The 21,869-nt window shown below is 44.6% G+C and overlaps 1 protein-coding gene across 2 annotated transcripts in view; it reads right to left on the bottom strand.

Annotated features, from left to right (window-relative positions):
* Positions 1-11,085: 11,085 nt before the first annotated feature.
* The window catches only part of Oca2 (OCA2 melanosomal transmembrane protein), a 200,681-nt gene continuing 189,897 nt past the window's right edge, over positions 11,086-21,869 (bottom strand). For both annotated transcript variants that reach the window (XM_005357815.2, XM_026784368.1), the window contains exon 23: positions 11,086-11,625. In XM_005357815.2, the coding sequence (XP_005357872.1) occupies positions 11,541-11,625 (85 nt within the window). In that variant the 3' untranslated portion in view covers positions 11,086-11,540. The remainder of the gene's footprint in view (positions 11,626-21,869) is intronic.

Below are 21,869 nucleotides of genomic sequence, written 5' to 3'. Positions count from 1 at the left end.
TTCTTTCAGGCAAAATTATCCAATGGTCAATAAACCAGATGCATCTAATAGAGTTATCCCGGGTCTCCTACCATCGCCTGCCTGCTCGACTCTGCCCAGCTTTTACCTGCACCCCAGCTTTCTTAGTATCCCCATGATATCCCTTCCCCGCTTTAAGAAGCTAGAGATTGTGCCCTCCGCCCACTTATCATTAAAAAAAACGGAATGTTTGGTCCAAAGTGGCCTACACACATACCCTCAAAATGGCATGTTCTAATGTCTGCTGAATGTTCTAAATGACATTCTGAACTCAATTCAGGCTGGACTCTGACAGGTAAACAGAAGGATTGCTTCTTATAGCCAGCGTTCCTCAGAAACCTTGTAAAATACATTCCTGCTTGTCACAAAAAGCTGTTACTCCCCTTATCTGCCCCAGGCCCATAGCCAACTACCCCCAGAAAGGGCATCTGGTGACCCAACTCAAGCCTCCGAAAGACTTTGACCCCACGCTAGTTCCCAGGCTGTAGCAGCTAACTCGCCTACCTCCCACCACGACATAACCCTTACAACCAGCAAGGATGCCCCGCCATTTAACTTCTCCCTGCCGCCCCAACCCAACCCGGGGAGAGACAGCCTTGGGAGTTGGATAGAACTTTCCCTCTTCTGTGCGTAGAGTGATCTAATTCAGTGAATTCACCCTGCTGTTGCTCACAAAACCATGTTACCACGCCCACTTGTTCAACAGGTTATCTTTGCCCCCAGGGCGGCACAAGGCTGCCTCCTCTAACAAGGAACAACGGAAAGGGAGCCAATCTCTGGCGTTCAGCCCCTGCTTTCCACCTCCCCAGCTCATGGGGAGAGAATCAACAGGTGGAGGAGCACTTAGCACATAGTCATGATAAGCGCAATCAGCAGATTGCCTACAGAATCAGTGAGTTATCTCACGCTACTGCTAGCTTAGCTGTGCATAGGCAGAGACCAGATATGGGGGATGAAGAGGTAGTCACCCAAGGCTAGGGACCCTTCTAAAGGTCTTTCTCAGTTCCTGAACAGCTGTGAGAGAAATTTCCAGGCTCTCGACCATCTGTCTCTGCTCCTCATTATTGCCTGTCTCTATAACTGGCACACTAGAGCTTACTGGGGCTTTTAGAGCCCAGGCTTTGATAACCCCCTCCCAAACACTACCATCCCCAGGGTAAGTAAGTATTTTCCTTTGTAGGCATGGGTTGAAAAAAACAAGGTGTTGAGGGGAGGAGAGATCTAAGTCATATAGCTGGTTAGAGGGTTTATTTGTGGTAAACCCTTTCTGAGAGTGAGAGAGAGAGACAGAGACACAGAGATTTAATCATCAATGTTTTTTAAATATTTTATTTATTTATTATGTATACAATATTCTGTTCGCGTGTATGCCTGAAGGCCAGAAGAGGGCACCAGACCTCATTACAGATGGTTGTGAGCCATCATGTGGTTGCTGGGAATTGAACTCAGAACCTTTGGAAGAGCAGGCAATGCTCTTAACCGCTGAGCCATCTCTCCAGCCCTAATCATCCATGTTTTAAGGAGCACACAGATCAGGGCAGATGTGACTGTGTGACTATGAGTTATCTCAAATGATTCATATTCAAATGTTCATCTAAATTGTTTGGAATAGCATACTCCTTATTAAAGTCACATGACAAATATTAGTCAGCATATAAACTTAGAGCAACCAATGTCCTTTAACCAGCTGCCTTGAACATTTTCCCTTTGACTTTTGCTGGGGAAAAAAAAAAGTGCTGATGTTTAAGAAATACACCTTGAAGACTTGTCTGCGATCCCAAAGACACTCTTTGCTCAGAGGCAGGCAGTGTTCCCTTCCCTAGTAGTGTCCACTAGAAGAAGCACTCGGGCTAGGCCTGGACAAGATGGAGAAAAGGGGACACATCTGCCACCCACCTAATGTAGAGAGGGAGGCAAGGCTAAGGCTGAGCAGCCAATGAGGAAAGATGGAGCAATGGAAGGCGTGGTCCTCTCGGACAGCAGACTCTAAACAGTGGTGGAGCCTCCTGTTCGCACACTGCAAAGCAGCCAGAAGCTATGAAACCAAAATGCACAGCCTTGCATACAAACTATGGACGAGTGTGCTATGCGGTCAGCTCAACCTTCAGCACACTCGTCCAAAGGCCAGTGCAAACTGGATTATACCTGTGAGAGGGTTGGGACTGCAGGAGGAGACAAGGGGGCTTCCTGTACAAGGTCTGGAGTGGGGGAAAGCTCTGCAAAATACATGCTAGAAAGAACAAGCGAGACAGACTGTGAAGGAGAAGCTTGAACTCAACCAGCTAGCTACAAGTCTCCATTTGTTCCCCAAATAACCTTCTGGACACCCAAAACCCTACAGCCGTGTTTTAGTTCACACTCTGTAATTTTATGAATGTCCACTGGAGAATATGCATGGATTTAAAAGCCCGTGGCCAGCGAGCAGGGTCTTGAACGGAGACAGGGTGGGATGTGCACTGTTCAGGGAATGGAATCACCTCCTGAGGCCCTGTTAGAGGATTCCTAATTAGAAAACTTCTTTTGCATTCTCTCATAGACTGCAAACAAAATCAACATTTGAGGAGGCTTCTCTGGCCACTCTATGGACCTATTTTCTGCCCAGTGCTGCTTGTGTAAGCCCAGTATATTTGTTAAAAGTTAGTATGCAAGGCTGTGCATTTTTCCTTAGCTCCTGAGGTGGGCACAGGCATCAGAGCAACTTCTAGACCTTTGTTTACTGGGGGGGCCTACAGAAGTGGGTCCGCTCCACCTTGACTGAAGGCCAGGGTTTAAGCCTACTCTTCTTGCTCTTCCAATTACTGACAAGAGGTCTGACTTAAGGTGTGACTACAAACAAGATATCTTGGCCTAGGGTGTGGTTACTGGGTATTTTGGGTGTTGAGTTGGCCCACAGAGGTGGATCCCTTTCACCTTGACCATAGGTCAGAGAGTTAAAGACTATTCTTGCTCCTTCAAGGCTGTGGCTATGCCAGGATGTTTGACCCAGGGAGTGGCTGCCTACAGGACGCTTGGTCTAATATGTCTGCCTAAACAACAAAATGCTTAACTCAGAATATGGTTGCTTGATGTTTCAGGTATTAAAGCAGGTAATTGCTATTTGTTCTTTGTGTCATGTTAAAGCAGTCTTTTGGCTTCTCCCCTCCCCCCTCTTTGGGTTGACACAAGCTAGAATCATTTGAGAAAGGGGAACCTCAATTCAGAAAATATCTCCATAAAATGTGTCTTTAAGAAAGTCTTAGGTCTTTTTTTTTTTTGATTAATAATTGGTGTGGGAGGGTCCATTCAACTGTGGGGAGTGCCACGCTTGGGCAGGTGGTTGGTACTGAGTGGTATAAAGAGAAACAGAAGTAGTCATGGGAAGCAAGCCTGTAAGCGGTGTTCCTTCAGAGCCTCTGTTCCAATTCCTGCCTGCAGGCTCCTGCCTTGAGTTCCTGCCCTGACTTGCTACAATGATGACCTGTAATGTGAAGTCCCGACAATAGAAACTTTACAAAGATAAGAATCTTCTAGCAGCTCCTGGAAAGGGAGTAGGAGGAACAGGTCTGGCCTGCAGATGAGCATCTGATAATTCCCCTCCGGAAGCCAGGGCAGTGTCGTTCATCTCCTGATCTAACTTAACTCTCTAGAGTGATGTCAGGCACCCTGACCTGAGTCTGCCAGGGGCCAAAGGGTGCCCAGGTTTGAACTACGCAGTCTGCCTGAGGTCTGAGTGCCACTGGCCATCCACTGCCAGGCGGGTACCTTGCAGGGTAGCTGTATTTCTGCTAAGATAGTGTAGAAACTAATGAATCCATAAGACAGGGAGGGAGGTCCACCCGTGTTCCTGGCAGCTTCTACCCAGCGCAATTGTCCGCTTCCAGACACCCTGCACCCTCTGTCCCTCTAGGCAGAGTGCATCTCCGTCTCCACCACTTCTGATCTCTTAGCAACTGCTCCCTCCTAACAACTAAATCCGTTTCCCACATGAATTCCCCATTGATTTTCTACCACGGGAGGCAAACATGTATGAGATTGGAGGCTAGCAAAAGCTACTGGGGTCCTCTCTTACACAATTAGGCCTCATGTTAGGGTGCATGGCGTAGAAGACATGTTGGGGACCATCTTGAGGAGTTTCAATGTTTCTGCTTGCAAAAGATTATCCCAGGTGGTATGGTTGACAGTTTCCACCCCAGCCAAGAGGCTGGGAACAGGGCACGAGTTTCAGATTCTGCCCTGAGTGTCTAGCTGCTTCCTACCACATCAGGCTCTATGTGGCCTGAGATGGGACCTAAAATATATAGAGTTGGGGTGGGGAAACTAGAGCAGCAGAGAAGCCTGCATCCCTGTTGGGAAAGGCTTTTTAGGTGTGGTCACCTGCGGGAGGAGTGATCACATTCCTGTAAGGAACCCATCGCCTAGTCTCCCTAAGGATACCCAAAATCCATCGGTTACCCAGAGTGCACTGTGGCAGAACCATGGCACGGTGTGTAGTTGGGAGCTTGGGAGGAAGGTTATCTCTGCTTTCCTTCTTCCCTAGGGAAAAAACAGTGACCAAGGGAAAAAGTTAAAATCCGTGATCAAGGCTGGGCGTCCCACCCTCAACCTGGGTAGCATACATGGAAGGTCTTTTAATAAGGTGACAGATTCATTCTAAGGTACAAAAACGGGGTTGATATTTAAAGTACAGTCACCCCTCAGCATCCTGAGCATCCCAGACACCCTAAGACACTAAATGCTATACATAGGTACTCTATACAAAATTGCAGTGCCTTTGCCCAGGACCCACAAGTCTGGCTACATACATTAGCTCTATATTGCTTACAAAGACTAATACAATGTAAATGGTTCTGTATTTATTATTGTTCTAAATTTATTACAATGCAGTTTAACTTTATATATGTGTTCCCTTGAATTCTGAAATGACTTTTTTTCCTTTTCCTAACGAGTTAAATTGGCTAATTCCTTTTATGTCCTAATTGTTCTTTTTTGTTGTTAAATTTTTATTTTTTGAGATTTAATTGCATCAGTTCCCCCTTCCCTTTCCTCTCTCCAGCCACTAACTACCATGCACTCCCTCTCTCGAGTTATATGAATAATATATAAATTAAATAGATGATATTATTTAAACAAATTTTAATAATAAATTATATAATGATATAATGTGTCTAAATACATAAATACAGCCTGCTCAGCCTGTGTAATGTTGCATATATGTCTGTGTGTGTGTGTGTGCTCATGCACTTGGATATGAATGCATGCATGTATGTATGCATATACTAACAATTTGGTATTGGGTAACTAATTTATGTGCTCTTCCCTGGGAAGACTGTTTCTCTGGCTCTCAGCATTCCTTGGTTGCCTGTGGTTGTATGTGTAGGGTTGAGATTTCCCTGATGGGTTTCCTATCTACTACAAGAGGAAGTTGCTTTGATGATGACTGAGCAAGGGTATAGCAGAATGTCATTGATAGTCATTTTAGATCTATGCTCCTTTAGCAGAACAATAGCATTTGGTTTCCCCCAGGCCCATGGCATATCGAGCACCAGGTTCTTAGTCACCTAAGCAGTGTCAGATATGAGTTCTATCTCGTGGAGTGAGTTTCAAATCCAACCAGAGAGCGAACAGTTACTTCCACGTTGTTTGTGCCACTATTGCTCCAGCATGCCATGCAGACAGATCTCTGTTTTAGATGGCAGGGTTTGGAGCTGGGTTGGTGTTTACCCCTTCCCCTTGTTAGTGTGCAGAGCATCTTCCAGTACCATGAACACAAGTCAGTGGTGGGGCGGGGTAGGTGCTCTAGGTAGGAACCAGCTCAGCTCTGCATGGTCAATGAGTTATGAAGGTGTCGTCTTCGGCAATATGCCCCACATCTTGCTATGTTATTTTTTCAGTTTCATTCAGTTCTAAGAAGCTTTTACATTCCTTCTGTCTTGACCTGTTTTCATTTAGCAGTGAGCTGTTCGGTTTCCATGAGTCTGTGTTCTTTCTATTGCTTCTGTTGTTGTTGGTATCCAGCCAGTTTCAATCCATGGTGATCAGACAGGATGCAGCATTATTTTGATTCTCTTGTAGCTGTTGAGACATGGTTAACTTTGGATAAAGTTCCTTGAGCTTTTGGGAACAAAGAGCATTCATTAGTCTTTGGATGGAATGTTCCATCGGTATTTGTTAGGTCTTGTTGATTTGTGACATTTGTAACACTGGTGTTTCTGTCTAGTTTCTGTTTGGGTGACCTGTCTAACTTGAAAGTGGGGTATTTAAGTCACCAATTACCACTGTGTGAGGATAAATATGTGATTTCAGCTGTAATAGTGTTTCTTTTATGAGCTTGGTTACCCTTATGTTTGGTGCCTGTTTATAATTGCACTATCCTACCGATACATTTTTCCCCTTGATGAGCATGTAGTGTCCTACTCTGTCTCCTCTGATTCGTTTTAGTTTGAAGTAGAACGTTTCAAATACTAAAATGGCTACACCTGCTTGCTTCGTGGGTCCCTTTGCTTGGAGTATCTTTTCCCATTCTTTCAGCCCGAGGTGATGCTTATCCTTCATGGTAAGGTGTGTTCCTTGGATGCAACAGAACTATGGATTCTGTTTTTTAATCCAGTCTGTTAGTCTGTGTCCTTTTATTGGGAATTGTGACTATTAATTGAGAGCTATAAATGGACAGGGTTAATTGGCTCCTCTTATTTTGTTGTAATGGTATGGGCATCCCTCCTTTTGATTTACGGATGTGCAACTATTCTTTTTGTTTTCTTGGATGTGGCTAACCTGTTCTCACACCTTTTGTAGAGATGGATTTTTAGATAGATATTGCTTAAACTTGGCTTTATCATGTAATGCTTTCTTTTTCTATCTATTGTGATTGAAAATTTTGCTGGGTATAATAACCTAGGCTGTCATCTATGGTTTGGAGAACATCTCTCTTGACCCTCCTGACTAGAGTCTCCATTGATAAGTGTGGTATTGTTCTAATGGATCTGCTTTTATATGTTACGTAGTCTTTTCCCTTTCCAACTTTAATATTCTTTCTTTGTTCTGTACATTAGTGATTTGATTATTATGTGTATTGGGGAATTTTTTCTAGTTCTATTTGGTGTTCTGTATGCTTCTTGTATCTTGATGGTTCTTCCTTTTTTTTCAATTGGGGATCTTTTCTTTTATGATTTTGTTGAAAATACTTTCCCAAATCTTTGACCTGTGCTTCTTCTCTTTCCTCCGTCCCTACTACTTTTAGATTTGGTCTTTTCACGGCATCCCAGATTTCCTAGATATTTTGTGGCAGGAGTATTTTTAGAATGAACATTTCCTTTGGCCAATGTGTTCATTTCTTCTATCATGTCTTCAATGCCTGGGATTCTCTTTTGCGTCTCTTGTTCAGCAGATTTCTTTATCTCAGCCTGAGCACTCTGTGCAGAGGCAGGAAGCTGCTGGATACTGGCCCGGATTTATAACAATCCATCTTGGCACATTCTGCTAATGGTTCTGTGACCCAGATTTACTGAGGATCCAATATCAGAATGACAATAGCCATCCAACGAACAAAACAAGCCTTCAACAAGTGAGGAGGAGCAGAGAACTGTGTTCTCCATATGGGGAAAACCTGGAGGTCTATTCTTCTAGCAGTCATCCCAATGGGAATTAATAAAGAAGTTCCTTTTAACCTGTTTCTAGATCTTGTCTCTTTGCCTAAAATGGCCTCTTTTCCATTTGAAATTAAGTAAGTAGAACTAGGATTGTTTTAAATGTAATTTGGCTGTGTTTAAAAATGGTCTCTTAAGAGTGTTCCATTTGACCATGTGAATTGTTTTGTGATATATAATTGGATGTATAGTCTACTCTCTCTCCCCATGCCTTCACACTCTGTGTGGTTCAGGGTCTTAGAACACTGGAAATGTCCAACGGAAAACTCTGAAAAGTAGACGGAGGAAAAGAGTCTGGACTAGAGATAAGGATGGGATGAGACCCAGCATGCATGAGCACTGGGACCTCCACACCCTCTACTGACAGAAGGAAACACCATGGGCGTGGTGCTTCCTGGCCTAACGGAGCCAGAAAAGACAGCTCACGTTGGTTCCTTCACCCTCAGAGTGAGCACGAGTCTATCTGCACCGACTGGTACGCTGGAAGAGGCAGCAGGGAGATCCACTGAAATCCCTACTGACTATGAGTGCTCTCCCTCCTCGCCTAGCTCAGAAGTCCCTTCTCCAGCTTAGAGACTGGCCACGAACACACCCACTGGGACCCTGTCCCTAGATTGCCTGGCGTGTGACATCCTTACCATCCTAACATCAGGAGCCCCTGAGAGCACATAGCAAATCTGGGTGCACTTGAAACACAGCTTCAAACAAGGCCAGAGTGGGGCTCCCATTGACCAGAGAAGACCAAGCACTGAGGCGCTGGTGTGGGCCAGGGTACAGAGTTGGCAATGCGATTTCTTTTGTTCCTGAGTGTTTCCCTGTTGTTCTCGGTGGAGTATGGTTGGAGGTAGGGTGGGATGACACTAAAGATGAAAGAACAAAGAGGCACAGAATGGCACTGAGCTGGAAGAACATGAGCTTCGTAGGTGAGCTGAGTCCCCTTCAACTGACAGCTCCTCCCTACCCGTCTGCTGACTGCACCTGGACTTGTTGCTTAACAATACGTACACATTTGCTGAACACTTGCCCCGGTCCCTCTCTTTTTCCCCGGGTCTCTTGCATAACACCAACATACCCTGCATCAAGTCCGCTTTACACATAAATAATTGTGAACATCAAAACACTACAGGACCCCACCACTCTGCTTGGGGAGGGGGGTCAGGTAGTGAAATCGAATGATGCCGTAGAGGAGGAAATATGAGCTGTGAATGGCCTAAATGCTTACATCACTGCATGCAGCTGGAATTAAGATACTGTGCTGATGGGACTGTTCACTAGAGTAGGAATTGTTGCTTAATTTTCCCCCATCGGCCACAAGAGGGCGCCAGAGCTCAGGGCGGATGGCTGCGAGCCACCGTGCATTCAGCAGGAATCGAACTCCGGTCCTCTGGCAGGAAGGGCGATCGGGCCACGAACAGTGCTCTTAACCGCTGAGCCATCTCTCTGGACGGTTTGTTGGTTAATTATTGACACGTGAAGAATGCTTTAAAAACTCTGATTGTGTGGAAATCTCTCACAGAGAACCCAGAACTCTCCTTGTCCTGATGTTAATATAGGCACAGTTTGGAAAGGGTACCATTGTGCACTCACTGAGCAGAGAAGTGCTCTGGGAAGTGCTGAGGCAGTAGGGGTGAATCCTGAGCACAGACGTGCTTTGGGAGGTCCTGATGCTGTAGGGGTGCAGTTCTCTGTTCTCTGTGAGCATAGTGGGATTCCAAGTGGTTGAGGCCAGGAATATCTTGGTCGTGGTGAGAACTCTCCAGTCTCACCACGCAGCTTCCTGTGACTCCCGGTGCAGACTTTGGCCATTTTCTTCCCTTATGGAATCCACTAGGTCTCCTCTGATCAGCCTAGCAAAGCGGATAAGGTCACAGTAGGAGTCCATGCAAACAGAGATATGACTTAGTGAAACGGGAAGCTCAAGAGCCGGCAGGGGACAGCCTTGCTTTTGTATAACAACCTACTCTGCAGGAACTAAAAGACGCCCCACGAGATCTATGTGCATCCCTCCTGGAGGCATTTCCCCCAACACCAGGCTCTGCTTCTTAGAGGTTCTACCATCTCCTACAGCCACCACACTGGGGGCCAAGCTTCTCACACATGAATCCTGAGAGAGAGAGAGAGAGAGAGAGAGAGAGAGAGAGAGAGAGAGAGAGAGAGAGAGAGAGAGAGAGAGAGAGAGAGAGAGAGAGAGAGAGAGAAAGTCACGTTGTAAACAAGCCACAGCAGCAAAGAACCTGAACCAAGCGGCCAGAAGTACAAGAGACATCAGAGAAATGCTTGAGAGGAAGAAACAGCACGGTTACTAACGGTCCAGCTGGGGTTGGAAGTTAGAAATGAAGTAGAGAGAAGGCTGTGGGAGCCAAAGAAATTTAAATGTTGGGAAAGCCCGAGGGGGTCTGAGGATAGATTGGACGAGAATCAGCCACGTGGCCTAGAAGAAGATGGGAAGAACTGAGGAGCGGCTAAGAGTATCACTTGAGCATTGACGGGGAAGGGGCACTGATGGGAGAGTAGAAGGGAGCAGGATGTAGCAAAAAGAGCAAGAACATCAAGGCTACTCTGGCACGCGGAGGGAAGAGAGATGGACCAACCAGGAGGTACTTTTCCCCATGGGCTCATCCGGTACCCGAGATCAGGTGCAGACAGGCAAATGTGTGGAATGCTGAGGACAGAGTTTAAAATAAAAAAAATGTGGCGCATGCTATCTATCGCTTCTTCAAAGACGCTCAAAGATAATCCCTGACTCCAGTGGACTCAGGCGCAGAACGGAGGTATTCCCGCATGCAGGGGCACCATTTCCGGAGGGACGGAGGTTGCCGCTTGAGGAATACCTGCGCTAATTTCTAGAAAAGCCACATCCACCCCGAGAGCGTCAGCAGTAGAAAATAGAACTTGAAAGGTCTACATTGTGTTTCTAAGCAGTCTAAGCTCCTTAATCCTTTTTAAATTAGATGCTCTTCTGTATAGAGTCCTCGGTGGACACCTTCACGTCTCACGGTTAGACACAGAGAGCTGAGAGCCGAGGGAGTGTCTCCGGGGCACAGTCAGGGCACCAGAAAACAAAGCAGGCAGACCTCAGCCAAGGCCCAGGCTTTCTCTGGCTCCTCGCTATCTAATATTTCCGTCTGACATGGAGTGGGTGCACAGAAGATCCACACCTTAAAACGTTGCTGAACAGCTGGAGAAGAGGGTTGAGCATATCAATCAAGCTTTAACGAATGGATGGAAATAGCGTGTGTCTTCTCACAATGGAAAATGACTGTTCTAGGCCGTTAATATAAAACAGCTACTTGAAAGACATCTCTAGTCTTCTGCAAATCAAATCGCTAGACTTCTAAGCACTAATTTTAAAACTCCAGAGGAAAAAAATAGGAACGGGCAAAATGCAGTTCGGTGTCAACTAAACTACAAATTGCAAAAGCTTCTGTCACGGAATTCTTTATTTTTTAAATACACAAGATGTTATCTTAACAGTGGTGCGTGTCTTCCCAGAAAGAGACATACTCACGGGTATAATACAAACTGAATGGTGGCTATTTTAAAATGGGGGTATGTAAAGGAAACCTGTGTTTATCCTTTGGAGAATTGACAGTGGAAAGGCACAGCAACCTGGATGGGCTTGTGCCATCTCATATAGAACTGCAAGAAATGGTTTTGAAATATGCACATTTTTCTGTAGGGAATCTTGGTGAGTTAACTTGTATTTCTCATGTTTGGTCTGCAGGGAAAGGACACTGTGGTTTCCCATCATCTCCCTGGACAGCACAGTTATGGATCGAGCTCTGTTCCCATGTGTGGTGTGGCAAGCCCCTTGTCTTCTGCCAAGGTCTTGTGGAGAAGTCTCCCTGCTGATGTTGGGGATGGTCGGGTTTCCCTTGGTCTTCAGACGATGGCTAGCTATTAATTCCATCCTACCACAACATGGGCGATCAGGAGATAGCACATCCCTATGGTGCAGGACACGAGCATCATCGGGAAGCCCAGCCTGGAAAACAGAGAGACAAAGCCTCTGGTGAGAACAAAGATGCTATTGCAAAAGATGGACCCAGAATCTTATTAAGAAAAAAGTTGGTCTTCCATTCAGGTTGTAAATATTTCTACTATAACTCATGTGGCTAGGTCCTAGAAACCTGACACGGGTAGTAAGGGAATGAGCCGGTGACAGACATACAGACACACATATGTAAAAGCCGTGATTAGGTGAGCCACCAACTCTGCTCCACCAGCAGTGGTCCAGAAACTCAAGGTGTTGATTTTATACATATGAACATAGAAGGCAGGTTTACTGTCTGCAGCTGAATGTGGATATAGGTTTATTGCATGCAGCCGGACAAGGAGGTGGGTTCAGCTAATCTTGGTAGCAGTCACCTGCGTGTAGTCTAAGAACTGATGCTGTCATATATTTACCCTATCCCTGCAGTTCCTTACAATCTTCAAAGTTTGAATGTATACTGTCTCTCTAGATTTCGTGTCCTCTGCTTCACACCCATTGCACAGAGTCACGCTCCTCTCTTTATTTTCGGGCTTCTCACGGGGGTGTTCCCTCATCTGACCGATGTGAGCTCTGTGTCGCCAAGGGACACTGTTTGGGTGCCTCTTGCTATGATCTCCACAGTTGGAATTGCCCCAGCTGGGGCAATAGGGAATGAAGAAAGGATCGCCACACAGAGACTCTTACAAATGAGGCGGGCCGGGCGCTGTGCCGGAGACACAGCAGCAGCTCTCTGGACTCTCTGTTTATCTTATACATCGAAATCAATGAGGCAGGCTTTGTATACAGCTGAACAAGGAGGCAGGATTACAGTGTGCAGCTAAACAAGGAGGTAGGTTTACCCAAGCTCAGGTGTAGGTCATTATAAGGGAGCGGTCTCAGGCTGTAAGCAACCCAGAGAAGCAAGCTGAGATCTATATTTTCTATACACATTGTCAACACCCACACACGACTGGCGAAAGGTTTTGCCATTTCCCTGGGCCTGATCCTGAGCAGGCTTTGCCGTGTCCATGAGTCTGGGGCACTGGGCTGTTTGTTTCAATCATCCACGTGTGCTCCAGATTTCTTCTAGTTGGCACATATTTTACACAGTGCCACTGTTTGACTCTTTGGCACTTGTCTGGGACGTGTGAGGATCTGGGCTTAATTCTCACTGTCCTTTTCTCTCCAAAATAATCTCCAGATGCCTTCTTCAGCTGTGTCCAGTTGCCATCATCCTTCTACAGACCTCCAAAGAAAGTCATAAGCCTATCAACAAAGTCTCTCTCACTTAGGGGGAGTTGAAAGGAAGGATCGTGAGTTAAGACCATCTCTTGTCTAAGGAAGTAACAGACAACATGACTTCCATCTGTGTTTCGATGGCATATGTGTGGGATTTGAGTAGGGACGCGACTAACTAGGAAGGTCATCATGAGGAATTCGTGACTTCACATTGGTAAATCCTTAGAATAGGGGGTGATTGCGCAGCGAGCCCTCAACCAATGCCAGTCACTGCCCATGCCTCATCTGATCAATACCACGTGACAGGGTCAGAGCATGCACACAGCCAGAGGACGCCTGCATGGTGTTTTAATCTTCTTTCTGTTGCTGTGATGAACACCATGACCAAAGACAACTCAGGGAGAAATGAGGTTATTTCATCTTACAAATTACCCTTCAACACCCAGGGAAGGCGAAACAGGAATTCAAGTCAGAGCTCAACAAAAGAAACCAAAAATGGAGGAGCACTGTTTACTTGCTTGCTCCTCGTAACTTTCTCAGTTACCTTTGTATACAGCTCGGGCCTCCTTGTCTAAGGATGTCCCTCCAGCAGAGGTCTGAATCCTCCTCCATTGATTAGGGACCAAGAAAATGTCTCATAGACATGCTCATAAGACAGTCTGATAAAAGTAATTCTTTAATCAAGGTTCCTTTTCCCCAGGTGTCGCTAGTCTCTGTCAAACTGACTAGGAAAAGCCCTATCTTGTCAACTTGATACACGAACACATCGCTGTTAAACCATAACCTTTGCTTTCTTGTTTGTCCCTAAGATCTAAGGACATCATTAATAGCACAATTTAAAGCACAATCCAGCTTTTAAAAGTTCCACAACTGATAAAATTGTCAATACTTTGAAAGTTTAAGATCTCTTTCAAATACCAAGTGTCATAACTATGGATTCCTGTTCAAATGAAAAACAAGTTACATACATTCTTACTTTAAAAGGGAAGAATATGGATATAAAAATAACTGTACTTAATAAAGCGCAATCTCAGTAGTGTAAATCCCAACTCTGCAGCTCAGTGTCTGACATCTGGAACCCACGAGTGATCTCCAGAGCTCTAAAGGGCTTGATCAGCCCCTCTCCAGCTCTGCCTTCCACAGCCACAAACAGCCAGACAGTACTCCACATCAGCCACTGCCCTTAGTACTTGTTCCATGCCCTGCAAACTCTCAGGGAGTCCACTGTACCTGAGCTGTACAGTCTAATGGTCTCCCCATCCTCCCTGTAGAGACTTCAGCCATGTCATAGGGTACCAAGCCTCAGCAGCCCTCCATAACCCCTTCATGGCTTCAAACCCAGTGTAGTTAGGCAGCTCTTATACGTTATTTGCCAACTTCGGCTGCCAGCTGGATCTGTCGCCTTGGTCCCCTTTGTACCACGGCTGACCCTGAGGCAACACTTCCTAGCCTAGAAGATTCCACCTCAATGATGCCAGTCTCTCAAGAAGCACAGCTGATTTCTCAGGCTCAGCTGGCCTCATCCTTTGCCCCAGTAAAGTTCACTTCCAAATTAAATTTTTAATTATTTCTTTACTTTGATTTTTTTTTTATGTGCATGGGTGTTTTACCTGCATGTCTGTCTGTACAGCACATGCACGTAAGTTCAAGAAGGCCAGACAAGAGCATAGAAGCTCCTGGAATTAGAGTTCCAGAGATTGTTGTTAGCTGTCACGTGGGTTCTGTGAACCAAAGAGCAGCAAGGGCTCCTACCAATCAGCCATCTCACCAGCTCCTGCCACAGCTCTGCTTCCCTGGAAAACTTCACCAACCAGGACTCTGTTGTCTGCATCTTTCTCTATGCTCCTATTGTCTAAGCTCCCACAGAACAGCTCCCTGAGTTCTGAGTGCTCGGGGAATTTCCAGCCCAGTGTTCCAATGTTTTCAGCATCTTCCCCAAATGACAGTCTGGTCTTCTGCACAATGGTCCACTCAGTTTCTGTTCCTCTTCTCTTTCTGTACGTCTCTGCTCTGTACTGTGACAATCGCCATGCCCTAGCCAACTTTAAAATGACAGAGTTTATTTTATCTCCCAGGTTATAATCCATCGTGCAGACATGCAGCAGGAACTCAAGAAAGGTGACCGAAGCAGAAGCCATGGAGGAAACCTGCCTGTTGCTTTGTTTGCCTGTGGTTTCCTCAACTGTCTTTTAAGATACAGCATAGGACTACTGGCCTAGGAAAGGTATATCCCCCCATTGAGCTAGGTCCTCTTACTTCATTTATCAATGAAGAAAATGCCCCCCCCCCGACATGCCCACAGGCCAATCCAATGAAGACAATTCTTCAATTAAAGTTCACTTTCCCCAGGTATCTCTAGTTCATGTCGCATTGACAATAAAATCTAACCAGTATAGACAGGAACATGAAATGTTTTTGACAAGGGAAAACCCAACTACACAGCACACAGGGGTCTGCTGGAAAAGAGAATGTAATTACGTGATTCTCCAAAACTATAGGACAGACTTCTGGTTCTGAAGCAAGATGAAGAAGATATATTTCTTCCTATTGCCTGTTCCATTCTGAGCACAGCCAAGCCTCTTGGGAATTATAAAAAAAAAAAAAAAAACAAAAAACAAAAAAAACAACAGAAGATCCTAAGGGGGAAAAGAAGCAGAATGGCAGCGTAGCTGAGAATCCTAAAAAAAACAAAACGTGGCATGGCAGTGAGCTGCCCTCCCCCATCTTCCATGAATCCCTCTAGGAAGATGATACATGGGAAACTCAATATACAGTAGATTCCCAAAAGAAAAGGGCCCCAAGAAAAGCCTGCTCTAACCAAAGGAGCAGGAAAGGGGAAGTCGAGGTAGGCAGTGGTAGCTGTACATGGTAACTTCTGAGATACAGACAAACACTACAGGGAAATTTTATTAAGATCTTCAGTCTGCCTCTTTGGCCACAGAGAGAGCCAGGACTTCCACCTCTCTGGGCTGTGCTGAATTCTCTTCCTGTGGAGTCAGGAGAGAGCTATAGAGAGCCTGTGAGCCTGGACTTTTCCCCCTGCTTCGAAGCAAAGAGATCTGTGGCTCCCCAGCTGGGTGACTTGAAAGGGAAAATAGAAGATGCGAGGCAAATGAGCCCCCAGCAGGCAATTACAAACACACTCCAAACAAATGGGGCAGGGGAAATAGCTTCAAAGGAGCAACAGCACGTAAAAGGTGGACCTGATAAGTTCAGAACTTAAGATGGAAAGACAAAGTCAGGCCAACTGATGGGCGCGATAACGTAAGAGAACATGTGAAGGAAAGATCCACAAACCTAGACAAGAGAAAGTCACTCACCAGAGGGAAAAAAACAGACTGGAGAGCGAAGTACAGATCCTTGGGAAACCACATTACAAAGCTCCAGCTTGTGTCGCCAGAAGGAGAATGAGGGAAGAAGTGCACACACTCACACACACACACACACACACACACACACAGGCACACACACACACACACAGGCACACACACACATGTATTCAAAGGAATAACAGCTGAAATTCACACCCTCCCCTCACCAAAAGAATGCATTCTAAAGCTGCAGTTTTTGACCTGTGGGTCAAGACCCCGTTGGGAATCAAATGACCATTTCCAGGAGCCACCTAAGACCATCAGAAAACACAGATATTTACATTGTGATTCATAACAGTAGCAACATTAGAGTTATGTTAGAAGTAGCAATAAAAATAATTTTCTGGTGGGGTCATCACAGCCTGAGGAACTGTGTTAAAGGGTTTCATCATTAGGAAGACTGAGAACCACTGCTCTGGAGGCTCAAGTGCTGGGTCCTTTCCTAGGAGCTGAGAGCCTCTGCTAAAATATATGGCAACAAGTTAAACTCCCTGAGTAGGGAAAAAAATATAAAGTTGTGAGAGAGAAATGACAGTGGCGCTAGAGGCGAAATGTGATTTTCACATCAGAAACCAGCAGCTCAGCAGAACAGATTCCTGTATCCATTCTAAATCGCATCCATAGACAAAGGGAAACAGAAAGGGCAGCCTGGGACAAGGATGCTCCTGAAAGGAGACCATGCAAGAAGAACCCAAGGACCAGCAAGGACAATACGGGAAACGAATGCTTCATTCCCTCTCTACGGTTTTCAAATGATGTTGTGTGGTTGAAGATAAAGATGGAAGTAGCTATAAAGGAGTTCAAATGTTTAACCACCGAGAAACCATCTATGTTTAAGGTGGCAGAGGATACTAAATTATCACAGTTTCATCGTTACATAATTCATATGCCCATGAACACATAAATATGTTCAAGTATGAGTCTACTAAAAATTGAACAAAATTAGTCTAGAAGATAGATAGATGATAGATAGATAGATAGATAGATAGATAGATAGATAGATAGATAGACAGATGATAGACAGATAGACAGATTAGACAGACAGATAGATAGACAGATAGACAGACAGACAGAGAGACAGACAGACAGATAGACAGATAGACAGACAGACAGAGAGACAGACAGACAGACAGATAGATAGACAGACAGACAGATAGATAGATATCTCAGTAATAGAATACTTTTTTGATATACACAAGGTCCTGGATTCACTCTTCAGCACTAAAACCGAAGAAGAGAGGAATGAAATTAAATTATCACTTCTTTGATGCAATCCTCAAAATTACACAGGGATATTTAGACCAACCGTGGCACACATTTGAGTGAGCAGCAAGAGGCTTAAGCCAAGTTAGGTTTTCACAGGCCCAAGGCAGTGAAACAGCAGGAGCAAGGGCTCTGTGAGTATCCGCTGCTGGCAGGAAAGCAGCACAGAAGAACTCTAAGAAATGGCGTGGAACCCGCCAGAAGGCAGTAAAAGAAATGAAGGAACCGAAAAGAGAAAATCAACAGAAAGCAAAAATAACATCGCACATTGGAGCACTACCAATCACCAACTGCATTAAATGTGAAAAGTTTAAATAAGCTCATGAAAAACATGGATTAGACAATGTCGTTTCAAATGCCCTGCATTCTGTCTATATGAAATTCCCTTCAACGGCAGGGATTGGCTAAAAATAAGAAGATATAGAGGAGAAACCTTGCAAACACCGAGGAGAAGAAAGTGAGTGGCTATATTATATTCGTGTCACAAAAACTGTAATGAGAGCAAAGGAAATTTAGCAATGAATACACAGAAATTGTGACTAAATGCGCAATACCGGTTAGGCTCACTCCAAAGATAAGAAACTACTTCACATCATCACTACGTGCCCAGCAGGCCACGGTTTCTTTCGACTTAATTGATGCCTTACAAGACAATGAGGACCAATGTGGGTTGATGGAGCTCCCGATCCACCAGGAGCTGTGCCAAATAAGCATTTTCCAGACAGAAGACCTGGAACTACATCAGACAAACACTGGCAAAAACAACAGGTAAGAATGCCAGTATACCTATGGATTACAGGATGTCAAACCCTCATTGACCTTGAACACGCCACTCTTCCTTTACATTGACAGCATGGCTCGGCAGAAATCAAACAAGACTACACAGCCCCATCCCCTAGCTAGCCTGTGCAGTCCATCACAATTCTACCCAGTAACAGCAGGCTGCACCTTCTTTTCAGGGTCCAGAAAGATTTTACCAAACAGACAATATTCTGAGCCATAAAATAAAGCTCTCAAGATTGAAAATAATAACCACCATATATAATTAAATTAGAAACAAATAGAAGAAAGGTTAAAAAAATAAAAATGCTCATGTAGCTTGAAATCAAAGAACACGCTTCAATACTCCCTGTGCGTGAGATGCTTTACAGAGAAAAAATATCAATATGCAGAACTTAATGAGAACGAGAATACTACATACCACAGATGGAAAGGGAGATTACAGAACTGAAAGTTCAGGTTTTTAAAATCTCAGATCTTTAATGTAAGTTTTTTTCATATTTATTTATTATTGTTCTCTGCTCCCCTCCCTTCCTCTCATCCCCTTCTATCCTGTCCTCTGGTCCCCGTGTTCCTAATTTACTCAGGAGATCTGGTCTTTTTCTACTTCCCATGTAGATTAGATCCATGTATGTCTCTCTTAGGATCTTCATTGTTGTCTAGGTTCTCTGGGATTGTGAATTGTAGGCTTCTTTTTCTTTGTTTTATGTCTAAAAACCACTTATGAGTGAGCGCATATGATATTTGTCCTTCTGGGTCTGGGTTACCTCACTCAATATGATGTTTTCTAGATCCATCCATTTGCCTGCAAATCTCAAGGTGTCATTATTTTTTTCCACTGTGTAATACTCCATTGTGTAAATGAACTACATCTTCCTTATCCATTCTTCAGTTGAGGGGCATTTAAGTTGTTTCCAGGTTCTGGCTAGGACAAACAAGGCTGCTTTGAACATAGTTGAGCATATGTCCTTGTGGTATGATTGAGCAACCTTTAGGTATATACCCCAAAGTAATATTGCTTGGTCTTGAGGAAGGTTGTTTCCTAATTTTCTGAGAAATTGCCACACTAATATCTAAAGGGGCTGTTCCAGTTTGCACTCCCACCAGCAATGCAGGAGTGTTCCCTATTCCATGTTATCACGTCCATACCATGTTATCACGTCTATCACCTTTTCTCTAATATCTGGATCATATATTTTTACCAGCATAAAATTATGTATGTATACATGACATGAAAATATAAGTGACATTGCCTCAGGAAACAAAAGGGACTAACATTAGTGGGGAGGGAAGGAAAACGGAAGGGGACATCCTACAGGGGTCTATGCACTGTATAGAATCGCTGAAGATAGCCTTATGTCCCTCAGCACTGCGTAAAGTCAATTCATAGAACGAAAATTTAAATACCAAGAAATGAGAAGGGAGAAGGAACAAATTAGGTCTGAACTTAAATCCCTCACAGCCCAGATCTGCAGTAAAGTACAAAATGGCAATGAACAAAACCAGAGAAAACAAACGGAGACACTCGGAGTGGAAAGCAAATGGAACACCCAACATAGTCATCATAACCATTAAGTCCCAATTAATTATAAGATTAAAGCAATCCCATCAAATTCAGAACAAGTGCTGTAAGGCACTTTCTCAATTAGTGATCAGTGGAGGAGGACCAGGCCCATCGTGAGTGATGCCATCCCTGGGCTGGTGGTCCTGGGTTTTATAAGAAAGCAGGCTGAGCAAGTCATGAGAAGCAAGCCAGTAAACAGCTCCCCTCCATGGTCTCTGCATCAGTTGCTGCCTCCAGGTTCCTGCCCTGTTTGAGTTCCTGTCCTGACTGTCTTCAGTGATGAACAGCAATGTGGAAATGTAAGCCAAATAACTGCTTCCCTCTCCAACTTGCTTTTTGTCATAGTGCTTTGTTGCAGCGATGGATATCCTACTAAGACAGCACTGTTCAGGCATGTGTTTGTTCTCTTTAAGTTCATTGGGTTATTTGTTTATGTCTTCTTTAAACTCCTTGAATTCTTTGATGAAGTTTATGATTGTTTTTTTGTAATTTGTGTCCCCGGGTTCTTATAGGTAATTCCCATTGGAGATTTATAGGACTTAGGGGAGGATTTATAAGATTTAGAGAGGGGTTATACTGTCTTAACTTTTCATACTATTTGTTGTTGTTGCAATGAAACCTGAGCGCATGGCCATTTCTCTTGGTTGTATGTCTGATGTGGACACAGTTAGCCGGGTAGACGTACAGGTACATTCTGCACCAAATCTGGAGGTTGTGGAAGAGCTGTGGAAAGTTCCTCAAACTGGGCCTCAGCAGTGTATTTGAGACCTGGTCTCTGTCTGAGGATTAGGATGATTGCAGGAGGTTTGGAGTTAAGAGGGCAGGATGGATATCTTCAAATGTAAATGGGAAGGGAAAGGCTATAAAATAGCGAAAATGATAACATTTACCAACATGAAGGTCTTGGTCACAGAGTGTCACAGAAACATATGGTCAAAGACTGTCACATGCCCAGCTAAGTTCTGACGAAAGTACAATTGGAGGAAGGATAACATTTAGACAGATGTTTCTGGAGTAGCCAGCTATTCAAAGTCCGGAAAGGGAATTTTGACTTCAACCTTATTCTTGACCCTAAATTTGATGGATCATGGGTATAAATGTAAAAGAAAGCTGGAAAACACTTAGAAGGAAGCTAGGGTCAGATTCTTGGGGTATATAATTTAGCAAAGAGCTCTTATTGACAACGCTAAAGGCATGATTCCATAAAAACTATAATAAGAACATCTTTTAATCCTTTGCTCAACGGATTGCCCATGAGAGGATGACAGTGGTCACAAACCGTACCAACGAGCTGACTACAGAGTCCTATCTAGATACCCAAGATCCCTCAGACCTCAACAGCACGAAACCTTAACAATCCAATTAAGAAATGAGCTGGAGACAAGCAGAGGCATCTCCCTGAGAAAATGCGTGACAGACATGCTAATGTTTGATATGTTGCTGCTATGGACCAGCCTGGAATGCTGGTGAGCAAGTGTCCCCTAAGCTGTGGGAGGACCTTGGGTGGACAAAGAACACAGCCGAGTGCCCCTGAACAGCAGGAGGGCAGAAGCCCCTGTGTAAGCTGTGCTGCTTGGCCAATGAGCTGTTTCTAGGAGCAGAGGGGAAGTTGCTTAGGAGATGGAGCCAGAGGAGCTGGAGGGCCTGATTGAAGAGAGGCTCACTAAGCTGGAGGCAGACACAACAACCTGTGTCTATTTAACAAGACCAAGAATCTGGGACAGGGAATTCAGGGAGGCATTTAATATTCACCTGGAGACAGATGCAGAGATGAAAAAGGGGGTAGCAAGGTGAGAAGGCTCAATTGTCTTTTCTATTAGTGGTTTAGGTTAGCAGACAAAGTAATGAATTGCAGTGTGTATCAGGGGACCTTGAGTAGCTGCCTCAGTAGCCCCTCAAGGCTCAGAATTGGATGTCTATAAGACGAGGATCTGAGGATAAAAACATTAACCCAATCATGTTACCTCTGTATCTTCTTTATTTTTCACGTGAGGGCTAATAGTGAAGTGAAGGGGTGCAGAGAAGAAGAAAAAGAAGAA

The sequence above is a fragment of the Microtus ochrogaster genome, chromosome 22, assembly GCF_000317375.1.
Source record: "Microtus ochrogaster isolate Prairie Vole_2 chromosome 22, MicOch1.0, whole genome shotgun sequence".
Taxonomy (NCBI): domain Eukaryota; kingdom Metazoa; phylum Chordata; class Mammalia; order Rodentia; family Cricetidae; genus Microtus; species Microtus ochrogaster.
Note: the sequence above shows the minus strand (reverse complement) of the source record. Positions and strands in the feature narration are given on the sequence as shown.